This window comes from Pan paniscus, chromosome 21 (genome assembly GCF_029289425.2).
Source record: "Pan paniscus chromosome 21, NHGRI_mPanPan1-v2.0_pri, whole genome shotgun sequence".
NCBI classification, from domain to species: Eukaryota; Metazoa; Chordata; class Mammalia; order Primates; family Hominidae; genus Pan; species Pan paniscus.
In genome coordinates, this window is record NC_073270.2 from 22226350 (window position 1) to 22240379 (window position 14030).

General features: G+C 36.2%; 1 protein-coding gene across 2 annotated transcripts in view; it reads left to right on the plus strand.

Annotated features, from left to right (window-relative positions):
• The window catches only part of XRN2 (5'-3' exoribonuclease 2), an 86330-nt gene that overhangs the window by 33971 nt on the left and 38329 nt on the right, over positions 1-14030 (plus strand). For both annotated transcript variants that reach the window (XM_003810626.6, XM_003810628.5), the window contains exons 14-20: positions 1776-1820; positions 3454-3585; positions 6825-6943; positions 9150-9285; positions 10868-10975; positions 11063-11152; positions 12057-12129. In XM_003810626.6, coding sequence (XP_003810674.1) covers positions 1776-1820; positions 3454-3585; positions 6825-6943; positions 9150-9285; positions 10868-10975; positions 11063-11152; positions 12057-12129 — 703 coding nt within the window. The remainder of the gene's footprint in view (positions 1-1775; positions 1821-3453; positions 3586-6824; positions 6944-9149; positions 9286-10867; positions 10976-11062; positions 11153-12056; positions 12130-14030) is intronic.

The following is a 14030-nucleotide window of genomic DNA, read 5'->3' on the forward strand; positions in this document are numbered from 1 at the left end:
GCCTGGATGGTAGCAGTGGAGATCATCAGAGGCAGTTGGATTCTGAACATGTTTTGAAGGTAGAACCAGTGGGATTGGCAAATGGATTAAATATAGAGTGTAAGAGAAGGAAAGGTGACACAAGACTGAAAGATGTTTTGAGCAACCCTCATGGAAAGACTGGGAGGTGCAAAGGTGGGTTGGGGATTCTATTTCAGACATGTGAAGTTTGAGATAGCCAAATGGAGATGCTAAGTATGGAGAGGCTCTGGTTGGGGAGTCATCAGCATGTAGATGGTGTTCAAAGCCATGAGACCAGGTGATGACTCCCATGGGAGGAGAGAAGTGGAGAGATCCAAGTACTGGGCCCAGGGGAGCACCAACATTAACCCATTTGTGCCCAGTGTTCCATTATTGGAACGATAAGCTTGTGGGAGTTATTTATATCCTACTGCTAAAGGTCATCACCAAGGTTTGATTTTTCTCACAAAATACTTGCAACCTCCAGCATAAATGGGTTAAGAGGCTGGGGAGTTGAGGAACAAAGACACATAGCAAGAGGGAAGGAGATCAGGTGAGTGTAGCCTCCTGGAAGCCAAGTGAAGACTGATCCAAGGAGGAAAGAATCCTGGTCAGATAAGGACTGAAATCTGACTAATGGATTTCATAGTCTGCAGGTCATTGGTGACCTACACAAGAGACGTTTCATTGAAGATGGGACAGAAGCTTGATTAAATAAATCAGTGGTTTCTACATCAGAGGAGGTTTTAGGGTAGTTGATCACCTGGGCTCCACTTTAGAGCAGGAGACTTATGTATCCGGCATCAGCTTTTTGCCTGGCAGAAAGCACCAATTTCCAATTTCCTTAAGGCCTTATATTGCAGTTGGTAGGCCTGACTTTGGAAGTGTACCTACTAGGATGACCATCAGTATAGGATCCACTGGCCCCTGTTTTAGGCTACAACAGTAGCTATGGCCACCCTAGCTGTCATTTCAGTTCCTCGATACTCAGGGAAACTTGGGCATGGTTATGGGAGGCCTGCGAATGGCCCAGAGTTAGTAGGGAACAAGATGAACACAAAATTCTGTCTAGTTGAAACCATGGCTACAATTTGGAAATGAGTAGGGGGAAAGAATCAACGTGGGCTGGACCCTCTCCTGTGAATTAAATTGGCCCAGAGTAGTAAGCCGTGCATACATCTCAGTTTCCTTCCTTTTTTTCCATCGGATTGATATTTTTGGAATCTGGCCAGGGTGAGGGATAATGTTTGTGTAGAGTCCCACTTCTCTCTTTTCTCCATTGTGCCATGCATGCTATAGAGTAAGAGCCCTTTTTAGATAACAGAGTCTAATTAAATTGTCTTGCTGATTTTTAAAAAAATGGATACCTTAGTTATTAACTACCTTCAACTAAACCTTAAGAATTGTTGAGTTGTTTATTTTATTTTATTTTATTTTTTAACTTACTTGTATCTTCTCCATATTGACAGCCTGTTTGCTCCAGGATAAAACCAAGAGTCTTTGTAATGGCTTTGCATTTTCCTAAAATGATTCAAAAGCTTTCTGAACAGAATTACCAAGATCAATTAAATTGTATCTAAATTCAGTCTTCCATTGTTAAGTTCTGATAAGCAGCATTTTGAACATATAGTCTCATTGCCTGGTTTAATCATGTACCTAGATTTCTGGGGTCGTCCTTTAAAACTTAAGTTGTCTCCCAAATCATTCCTGGTAATGCTTAACTCTGACATTTTTGTGTAATTATTTGACAGAATATGTGGATTTTATACTTTTAGGACAGTTTTAGAAGACGACAGAAAGAAAAAAGAAAGAGAATGAAGGTGAGTTTTAATTAATTTCATGAGATTGGCAATAGCGTAATTTTACAATTTATGAGGAAGATGTTCATTACAGTAGCTTTATTCCTTGTCCAGTAGGACTTGGTCAGGGACGTAAGTGTCCACCCAGTTACCTTTTTACCTGTAGAAAGAACACTGGTGTCGATTTAAAGAAGGTCCTCTAGGCTCTGATGTCTGAAGGGATACACTTGGGAGGTGAGAGGTGGGTGGCAGTTAGCTATTTGAATGGTTTACAGCTATCAAGTATTGTTTTTTAAGTAAAAATGGTCAATATTTTGTATCCCCTTGAAAGTTACTATACTCTTATTTCTACCTCTTTGTCAGATTAATCTTTCTAGAACACAACACTCTAAACTTGTTTCTCTGCTCTAAAAGCACCACTGACTCCTTAATCCCCTCAGAATCCAATTCTGTCTTAGTTTGGTGTTCAGAGCACACTGTCATCCAGTTGAATTCCAGCCGTCCAGCATATCCCCTGTTGTCTTCTAAATACGCCATATCCCTGCTGATTAAGAGTGTTGCCTTCATTTGTAACCTCTGAATGGATTTTTGACTTTGCAGCTCACTGACATCATACCTTTTCTACAAGGCCTCCCTTCTTGGTTATGCTCATAGTACAGGTTGAGCAATCCTTTCTTTTAACTCTGGTGCTTCCTACGTCTGATACATGTTTTCTTACTTAATTGCATAATGCTTTATAGTCATTTAACTTCTTTAGTTCTTGTTTTCTTATCTTCCCTACTAGATTTTCAAGCTTGTGGAATTTAGGGACTGCCTTTTACTACGTTTTGTTAGAATTAAGCAATTTCAGGAAACAAGAAGGGAGAAAAGTAGAGTTATTTATTGTTGCAGTGGGTTCAAAATCATTTAGATTGGGAGGGGCATATTTGGTTTCTACTTATATATTATTATTTTTGTCAGTATCTTAGTCAGCCAAGACTATCACCTATGTTAGCTATAATCATATCTAATTAATTGGAAATAAAGAGTTAAATTCTAGCAAGGCAAGGGGTAAATAAAAGTTGTATTTCCACAAAAATTAGCCGGGTGTGGTGACGTGTGCCTGTAATCCCAGCTACTCGGGAGGCTGAGGTGAGAGGATCGCTTGAATTCAGGAAGCAGAGGTTGCAGTGAGTGGAGATTGCACCACTGCACCCTCGCCTGCACAACAGAGTGAGACTCTGTCTCAAAAATAAATAAATAAATTTAAAAAGTTGTATTTCCTAAGTATAACTCAAACTCAACTTTTTTTAAACCTGAATTATTTTGTTTTTATTAGCCTGAAATTGTGTCTCGAATGTTTTCTGTAATTATAAAAAGCAGTGGGTTAGCATAATGAGACTTGAAAGATTTTCTCTATGTTTCAGTACAATGTATTATATGTACTTTAGGACTGAGTTATTAAGTATTATAGGCTATTGTTTAGAAGGTATAAATTACCATCAAATCAAAGTGTAGACAACCTTGTAATATTAACGAAGATCATTTGGTTTTTTAGTGAGTTTTGTAAAGTGCTTACAGTTTGGACTTTATTCCATTGCCCTTCTTTTCTTTCTGTCATCTAACTGTGTTGTGATTTAATTTTAATTTCTACATTCATTTCCATTTGTGTTAGAGAGATCAACCAGCTTTCACTCCTAGTGGAATATTAACTCCTCATGCCTTGGGTTCAAGAAATTCACCAGGTTCTCAAGTAGCCAGTAATCCGAGACAAGCAGCCTATGAAATGAGGATGCAGAATAACTCTGTAAGTGGCTTACTTTTATGTGACATTTAAGAGTGGTGAATATCACATACCTCTTGCAGGGGTGGTGTGTGTATGAAATTTATCACACCCTGGAGTTTTGTTTTATAGTTTTTCTTAATTGCTTTGCCTTGAGAAATGTTTAGTTCTATTAAGTCCATCTTTATCAATATGAAAATATCCAAATGATGTGAAAGAAGAGCACGTAGGATTGTTGATACATGCGAATATAAAGAGACAGCTGATTCCAGTTTGGGTGACAGCGTGAGACCCTGTCTCAAAAATAAGCTAAGTGGCTGCAGTGTTTTTGTAATGCAGATGAACCACACACTGCTTCTCCCTTCTCCAAAGAATAGGGTGGTGAATGGTTCTAGAAGCTTGTCAAGGGACATCCATATGTCTCAAAGCTGAGGCAAGAGGAGGAGGATGGGTTTTATTCCCTTATTTCCCCTTTCCTTCAGTGGTCAGTTGTGAGCATTTTGCAAAATAGTATTCCTTAGGTGTAAACTCTGGCTCTCCAATTCAGCATGGAATAGATCTAAATAAATATCTTAAGGTAGCCCTTACTGGTTACTCCCTGTTTGTGAACTCAGCAACTGCATGCATTTATTTGCCTTGTGGTATTCTTCCATGTTTGAACTTGGTAATCCAAACTCCAGAAGCAAATCAACCTATCCTGCAAGGCTGTACTTTGTCCACCACCTTCCTATTGTAGTGGAAATAGACCATGAGCTCTCAGAATACCCAGTGGGACAGCAGCAGGGCTGAGGGAACAGACCCTGATCTAACAGTAGAGGAAGGAACATACACTTTTGCTGTGATATATCCAAGGAAATCGAATAAGCTTGGATATTTAATTTCTGTTATTCTGTTAGTTATCCTATTGATGCCCATATGGAACAGAAATAGCTGATGCCCATCATTCAAGATTTTAGTGACTACCATCCCCGCAGAGCAGAACTGAGAGTGACTGGTGGTGTTATATGCCCTGTCGATGGTAGAGTACTTTTTTTTTTAAATCTTGGGAGGCAGGCAGGTTTAAACTTTGCCAGCTGTGGTTGCTTCAGGAAGCATTCCAGTATTATCTTCAGGCCCGGTAGTATGAGGCCACAGGACCAGACTGTAGATCGATAACATCTGCCATAGGAGTAGTAATGGGGAGACTGGTGATGAGGTTGCTTCTTTGATTCTGTCTTAATTAACTTCCCTTGCCACAATTATTTCTATATAGAGGAGGTATGGAATTCGAATCTTTGCAGAGTGGGATTTTCACCTAGAATGTTCTAAATTTAAGGAAATTTTGAAGTCAAATTACCAGTTTATTTAAAGGGAGCCATTAAAGTTACAGATTTCTCGTGTTTTATTTTTCTGAGCTGTTGGGTTGTAGTCTCTAATACTTGTCTACTGATGATTAACATTCTTAGTGTTTTATTAAATAGCTTCCATTTCCTTGTATATGTGGTTTTATATTTAGCGTTCTTCAGTGTGGTTTCATTATATCTAATTTGATGAAAAAAACAGCTTAAGAAGAAATTTGAATTTAATATGAATCTGGTATGTTCACAAGGGAATATTTTTGTTGGTAGAGACAGAGCAGCGGAGATTTAGCATTAAATGGTGAACAGCATTTTTTTCTAGAAAGTATATTATTATTTGTTTTCTAAAGATAGAGTTTATATCTTGTTAGTAATTAATTTTGTTAAAGTTTGCTTTTTACACAACTTCTCTGTAGACAGTTAATGGGAATGTCGCTCTCATAATTTAATCCAAATGGATTAGTGTAGGGTTGAAAAAACAATAGTGATTACTTACTGAATGGTTAACTACCATGTACCAGGTAGGCAGCATGCCAGTAATCTTTCACATGTATTGATGCATTTAATCCTTGCAATAACTTGTAAGGAAACAGAACGTTATCATCCCCATTTTAAGATGAGGCTCACAGAGGTTAAGTAATAAATTGTTCAAGGCCACACAGCCAGTAAAGGTTGAATTTGGTATTTCAGACTCAGATCTGTATGACTAAAATACAACAATACCTGCCTTGTTTTCCAAGTACAACAGTGCCTTCCTGTATTTATTTTTATTGGGTTTTTTTTTGACAATATTGTCTGTACCTTTTCATTAATAACATTGACATTATGTTTTTAAAAGAGATGTGCTCTAAGTTCTATGTGAAATATGATTTTGTATTATTTTAACTTTTCTTGACCTGTGGTATGAACTGTGTTTATGCTGTGGATACTCTAATTATTGTATCATTCAAATGGCCTTTTGTGCTCTCAGTTTAAAAAAAATTCAATTTACTTGAAATAGCTAATATACTGTGAGTAACAGAAGAAAAACTTGACTGTGGAAATGTTTCTGCCCCTTATGTTTTTGGTGATGTGGTCCTTTAGCTTGAATAACTAAAGTTGCAGAACATTTTCTTTTAATTTTTAAATATTAAAATATGTTAGGGTTATATTAAAATATGTTAATTAAAATTAACCTATTATGTTAATTGAGTTAGGTACAAAGGGAAGATAATACTGAATTTAAAGTGACAGCTAAGTCTTTGAAATACTAATAAAATCTGCATTTTTCTAAGATGACTAATAGATTTTTATTTGTTGATTGATTTTTAAAACTGAACATATAAAGTAATTTAAGTTATCTAACACAGTCTTATTAAACTTGCTTTTCAGAGTGGTTGTACTAGGTTGAAGACTTAACCATTTAGCTGCATTCTCACCAGCATTGACTATTTATATATTATTACATCTATATTATTATATATTATATGCTATATATGTAATGCATTTTATATATCACATAATTTTTTCCCCTTATAGCTTTGCCATTTGGTAGGTGGCAAATGATTGTGAATTCCTAACAGGAATTGTTACAACTGATTGTCACAAATGATCGTGAACCACCAAAGGAAAATAAAATTCAAGTACTATAATTTTTAAAAATCTATAAAATTAAAACTTTTTTCTTCAGAAACTTTTTTTTTTGCCCTAATAATGTTAATTGTTTTCAGTTTAAGCATAGAAAGTTTGAGTATTACATTACTTCTTTTGAGGGGAAGTGAAATGGAGCAAGATCAGTCTCTGTACCTTCTAAATATGTTTACCATCTCTATGTGGTAGCTTTAAAAATGTTACTGTGAAACATGGTAAGTAGTGGTGGTTGGATGTACCTTCTTATGTAAAATGAATAATGAAATCCTTCTTCTGTAATGTCATCATTGTCTGCAGAGTCCTTCGATATCTCCTAATACGAGTTTCACATCTGATGGCTCCCCGTCTCCATTAGGAGGAATTAAGCGAAAAGCAGAAGACAGTGACAGTGAACCTGAGCCAGAGGATAATGTCAGGTGAAGCCATTTTTTGGTAGCACTTTGTTAGCAAATTGCTGAAATAGATGCAGTCTAATTAATGCTATTTAGCTTAGAGCAGCAGTGCCTTCAGATGCTTGCCTGTGATCTTTTTATCCATCAGTAATTAATGTGGAGGGTTAGAATAGTCAGTAAATTCCAGTGAGATGTGTAAGCTGTAGCTGTTAAACCTAAGTGTCTAGATTAGTATGCGTGCAGGCTTTCGTCCTCCAATCCACTTTTCCCTCTGAGACCAGGCACAAGATCGGCTAGATATCATATCTAGGTGTTTAGCTCTGACTATGTGATCTGAATGTTGCTGTTTGGAGACTGATTAAATTTTCAAGCTGCTTAACCTAGAAAGTTTAGTTATACTTAGACACTTAATATAGTTTGCCTTAATCTTCTCTATTGAAAGAGTTCTTCCTCAAAATGAAATATGCAGAAATCATTCTGTTAAGAGATCAATATGTATGTTTTTTAAAAACCACAGACTTGCATATGCGCAATTATATTTCATGACAGAGGAGTTTCCCTTTAACTGTATACTTCAAATTTAAAATAGGAAGCTGATTCTTTAATTCATCCTGAAGTTTGAGATCATTATATAATAAGATTAACAACCTCTCATGTAATTAAATCCAGATTTGAACCGTGGGCTCCAAGTGCAAAAGGCCAACAATCTCAATAATTGTAGCTCATTAAGAATTTAGGAAAACGATCTATTTCAAAGGTAAACAAGACAGTAGTCACCTACAGCTCATGCTTCTTTTACAGGACATGGAAAGTGTGTGATTTGTGTTTATGATTAGAAACTTTGCAAGGGTCACGTGTGGTTCTGCACATTTTTCTAACATCCTTTGATTTCAGATCCATGTCTACTTGTGATTGAACATTTACTCTGTATATCTTTAGTTTCTATCCTCTACTTTCTGTACTTTGGGTTTTCCTCTTACAGCATGTCTTTGGTTTTGTTTACTATGTAGCCATCATGATCAATACTAGTTTAGTAGGTAACTTGATTTGTTTAGTATTTTATTGTTTAATCCTAGAGGAAATTGTTTAATCCTAGAGGAAATTATTGTTTAATCCTAGAGGAAATGCCTCTACCAAGAAATGCTTGGGGCTTTTAGCATTTTTTCATTAACATTTTCTGTAAAATAGTGATAATCCACCTTATGAATGGGGGATATTTCTAATTGTTATTCTGTGAATCCTTTGTGTTGTGGGAGGGGTAGATTAAAATTGATACGGTATATTCTGAAACATGACTGCAATTAATATGTGAAATCTGGCACATGGAAAAGAGGCCTAAATGGAGAATCATCTTGATGTTCTTGATCTGTTCTGATGTTTTTAAAAGTGTTATTTGGCTTCTTTATGTTCCTTAAATGTTAAATCTTAGAGAATAAGAAATGGATTCTTAAAAAAAATAATACATTGGATGAAAATGTGGTTGGTCACATTGTATTTTCAGTGATGAATGATAATTTAGTGGATTCATTGACCTGCTTCTAGATTTTACCATAACATACATATGTTTGTGTGTGTGTATGTGTACATAGATATATAGAGATATAGAATGTGTATGTCTCTCTATATATATCTCTATCTCCTTTCCTTAAGCCATCAACAACTCTTAGCTGAAAGAGGGATAAGGCCCAAGCAAGGATAGAGAGAGTAGGTATACACATAATTTCTGCCTAATGTCTAGATTATTCTTTTATAAACTATTTTTTACATTTAAAAAAGTTACCTGTGTGAGTCTTAAGTAATTTAGTTGACTTTCTTTGTATGGTTTAAATATATTTTAACAAACTAAGGAACTTGAACTATTTAAAATATCTTCAATATTTGAATCTTAAAATGTAGCTTTAGAATTGTACAAAGAAACATATAAAGTAGTATTAAAATTTGAGCAAACGTGTTCTGTATCTTTTTCAATAACATTTTTGAAAATGTGGTTTTATAATGGTCTTACCAGAATCAGTGATTGGGGTGTGTTTAACTGTCTTTAAGTTGATAATAAATCCTATGAAATTAGACTTTTTAGAAATAGTTAAATGAATCTGTGTTAGCATGACTGTTTAACTCTTTCACATTTCCCCTGGGTATTAAATATAAATTGATTTGGGGTATAAATTAGTAGACAGCCTGTTACTGAAGGTGTGTTAATTCAGCATAAATGAGCTGTGCCTGGTTTTAGGTTATGGGAAGCTGGCTGGAAGCAGCGGTACTACAAGAACAAATTTGATGTGGATGCAGCTGATGAGAAATTCCGTCGGAAAGTTGTGCAGTCGTACGTTGAAGGACTTTGCTGGGTTCTTAGATATTATTACCAGGTACAAAAAGAATATTTTCCTCTGAATTTGTAGTTAATCATTTAAGAAAAATAGTAATTTCTTTTTTTTTGTTTTTGAGACGGAGTCTTGCTCTGTCACCTGGGCGGGAGGGCAATGGCGTGATCTCAACTCACTGCGACCTCTGCCTCCCAGGTTCAAGCGATTCTCCTGCCTCAGCCTCCTGAGTAGCTGGGATTACAGAGCGCACCACCACACCCGGCTAATTTTTGTATTTTTAGTAGAGGCGGGGTTTCACCATGTTGGTCAGGCTGGTCTCAAACTCCTGACCTCGTGATCCGCCTGCCTTGGCCTCCTAAAGTAGTGGGATTACAGGCATGAACCACTGCGTCCAGCCCAGTAATTTCTGTAATAATAGTATTATTGAGCTGGATCTTGAAAACAAACCCAGGCTCATTTTTTAAAGCTCCCTATTCAGAAGTCCGTATTTGTAAATATTTGTTTCTGAAGACATGGAAGTTTCTTAGGTATTAATATAGAAACAAAGCTAATTTTTGTTAAAAGTATTTTCAGGATCAAGTAATGTGGTTGACTGCACTTTGTCTTTAAGATGACGAAAGGTTAGTGCTTTTTAAATTGGAGTTTAAAAATAACTGAGTAATGAATTGACAGTCACTGAATGACTGAACAGAGGACAAACCCTGGAAAATACAAATAAGAATTCTAAAGGAATTTGAATGCTACGCTTTTCATAATATAGTGATGATACATGAAGCACATTCTAATTGGAATAACCTGTATCCTACCTTTTGATAATTGAAATGTCAGATTGGTGAGAGATTAGGTAGACATATTGAGGACTGTAACACTGATAGTTAATATCTGGTTTCGTGCTTAGAGAGCAAACCAAGTTAAATTTGGTGTGACCTGGGAATAGATGAAGTTTGTTGACAAGTAGAAAGTAACACAGTGCACTGAGTATTGACCGTTAAGTACTCTGTTTGCGTTTTACTCCTACTGTCAAGATTTAAACTCACTAGACACTGTCTTAACACATCTTAGATATCTCTTTCCTATGAGTATAACTTGCTTTTGTTTTCTTTTTGCTGTGTTTACTCACATGTTTTTATAGTCAAAAGAAACTTGTCAGGTGAAAATATAATGGTGAATTTTAAAATGAAACTCATGGCTGTTTTACTTTCAAGTGCTGTTCCAATAATGTCTCTAACCACCTTACATGCTCAGTAAATGTCTGTTTTGACTGCTTTTGGTTTTACTTGATGATGACAGCTCTAGAGATGGAAAGAAATGTCACCAAATGTATTTTAAGGATAAAAATCTTACCAAATTGTGTTTGTGAATATGAAGTTTGGCAGTAACTACTGATTTTTCAAAGATGCTTTGTAGCATTTTTAAAGTCAAAGAGCCATTGATATGAATTAGGAACTTCAAACTTAAAGAATTTTTAGGAGTCATGGAAAAGATCAGTATTTGGAATATATGCCAGAAGTCATGTGTTTTATAAATAGAATATTATAGGTTAACAGTCTAATTTTTGTTTTTTTAATTGTGTTCATCATTAACATAGGTTTTTGATTTTGTTGTTACTTTTTAATGATTCTAGGGCTGTGCTTCCTGGAAGTGGTATTATCCATTTCATTATGCACCATTTGCTTCAGACTTTGAAGGCATTGCAGACATGCCATCTGATTTTGAGAAGGGTACGAAACCGGTAAGCTTAATTACTTAAAGTCATAAAGTTTATAGAATTCTGGATTAGATAATAATCTTGGATCTTTAATGTTTTTTCTTTTTTCAGTTTAAACCACTAGAACAACTTATGGGGGTATTTCCAGCTGCAAGTGGTAATTTTCTACCTCCATCATGGCGGAAGCTCATGAGTGATCCTGTGAGTCTCAGTATTTTGAGTGTGTGGGTGACAGGATTTTTGTCACATTTTATTAATATCAGTTACAATTGCTTTTGCAGCTGATATTTCCTGCTTTCTTTGGCCCTGCACAGTAAATCAGTTTGTTTTGGGGAGAAATTTTTTTGTTTAGTTTTTGATTGGTTTGTTTGTTTGTTTGTAAGACGGAGTCTTGCACTGTTGCCCAGGCTGGATTGCAGTGGCACCATTGGCTCACTACAAGCTCTGCCTCCCGGGTTCACGCCATTCTCCTGCCTCAGCCTCCTGAGTAGCTGGGACTACAGGTGCTCGCCACCACGCCCAGCTAATTTTTTGTATTTTTAGTAGAGATGGGGTTTCACCTCGTTAGCCAGGATGGTCTCGATCTCCTGACCTCGTGATCTGCCCACCTCGGCCTCCCAAAGTGCTGGGATTACAGGCGTGAGCCACCGTGCCTGGCCGGGGAAAAATTTTTGTTCTCTGGCTACCTGTAAGTCTTTAATTTTATTTGTTCCAGCCATATTTGGTAGCCACCAGAGATGAGGAAACTGCCTTACCCAAAATCACCTGTGAACTTGTTTTGTATGCTAGCTAGAAAGAGTGAGACCCAGCCGGGAAGTAGGAAATGTTAGAGTATGTAAACCCTTTACTTTCTGCCTGCCTGAAGCCCATAGTTGTCAATTCTAAAATTCTTCTACAGTAACGCTTTTTCATCTTTTAAAATAACATTGTTCATTTTGTTTTACTATACTTGGGATTAATGACCTAATGTCTGTTAACATTTTTTAAAAGGAATGCACTTAATTTTCTCATCAGACCTTATAACTTGAATGAAAGTCATGTCAAATTCTTTATAATAGAGATGTGTGACTTCTGTTTTGATTCTTTACTTTTCTCCCTAATATAGGATTCTAGTATAATTGACTTCTATCCTGAAGATTTTGCTATTGATTTGAATGGGAAGAAATATGCATGGCAAGGTAAAATTTAGACGTTCTTTTCTGGTAAAACTGTGAACAAACATAATTTTTGAAATGAAATAATTCTGTAAAAGATAAATATTTTAGCCTGGGCAACATGGTGAAATCTCATTTCTACAAAAAATACAAAAATTAGCCTGGCGTGGTGGCTTGCACCTGTAGTCCCATCTACTTAGGAGGCTGAGGTGGGAGGATTGCTTGAGTCTGGGAGGTCTGGGTTACAGGGAGCCATGATTGCACCACTGCATTCCAGCCTGGAAGACAGAGTGAGGCCCTGTCTCATAAATAAATAAATATTTTAAAAGGTAAATATTTTGAGAATTATATGTGAAATGTTGATATTTCTCCATCCAACCTGGGATTAGCAATGATTAATAGTAAATTTAATTATAACATTCTTAGAAGCAGTAAATTGGGTTGAAATAGGTTGATAATTACATCTTTTGTTTCCTTTGTGATTAATTAATGGGGCTTGTTACATTCAGTCAGTAGCTCATTAACACCTTTTGAGGTTGCTGAGAAATACAGAAACACAGTAGTATCCGTGTGGAGATTTATGTATACTCCATGGAAACTTTTGAAAAATATGCTAGAAACTTTTATGTAGTTTAAATACTTGATGTTGATCATTACTTTTCCTACTAGTTTTTCATTCCATTAACAGATTTTGTAGGAATGGCTATATAAAATTTGTACTAACTTTAAGGTGTGTTTACCACTCAACCAATATGTAATGATGATTGAATGTAAAATACAATAAAGAAATATCTCAGCCGGGCGCAGTGGCTCGCGCCTGTAATCCCAGCACTTTGGGAGGCCAAGGCGGGCGGATCACGAGGTCAGGAGATCGAGACCATCCTGGCTAACACAGTGAAACCCCGTCTCTACTAGAAATACAAAAAATTAGCCTGGTGTGGTGGCAGGCACCTGTAGTCCCAGCTACTCGGGAGAGGCAGAGGCAGGAGAATGGCGTGAACCCGGGAGGCAGAGCTTGGCAGTGAGCCGAGATAGCACCACTGCACTCCAGCCTGGGCGACAGAGCAAGACTCCGTCTCAAAAAAAAAAAAAAAAAAAAAAGAAATATCTCTTACACAGTAAACCAGCTGTTGTTTCACACTAAAGTCATCCTGCAGCAAATTATTTAACCTTTTCTTCCACCATACATTTTCCTAGGGTAATAAACACATTTGGTAAAATCATATTTTCATTTTTTACTTATTGTTCTCTGTGGTTGGAATGGCCAATAAAATGACTTGCAGAGAATCTTGAGACAAAGGGGGAATAAATAATACAATTTACAAATTGAAAAATCAGGAGGCTTTGGAGTTGACTTGATTTATTTAGTAGCAGAAATATCATATCGCTTCAGTGGAATGATCATGGAAATGCACCCATTGGGGTTATATAAGCGTTGTGTGCTTCATGATCATGTATTATTACATGTTAAATGGATTGGAGATTCGGGTTTTTCAAGGTGCTTTGTGGAGGATGTCTTGATTAAAGCAGAGAGAGAAGATGCGTGGGACAGTGAGGGATGTAAAAATACTAAGTAAATTAATTAAGAAGCAAATATATTTTTGTGTTTGTTAAGTAAATTATTAAATCGTTGTCTGGGTTTATTAAGTAGATAATTAAATATATAAACATGCAGGTGACTTGTCAACTCTGTCATTGTGGTATACATTATTTCTTTCACTGACAGGATATTTTCAATATAACTTAACTCTAGGGGAAAAGTGAGATAATGTACAAGAGTTCAGATTTCTTCACATCCTCTCCAACATTTGTTATTTTGTTTTTATTAGTAATAACCATGCTAATGGGTATGAATGGTATTTCATTGTGGTGGCGATTTGCATTTTCCTAATGATTAGTGATACTGAACATCGTTTCATGTCCTT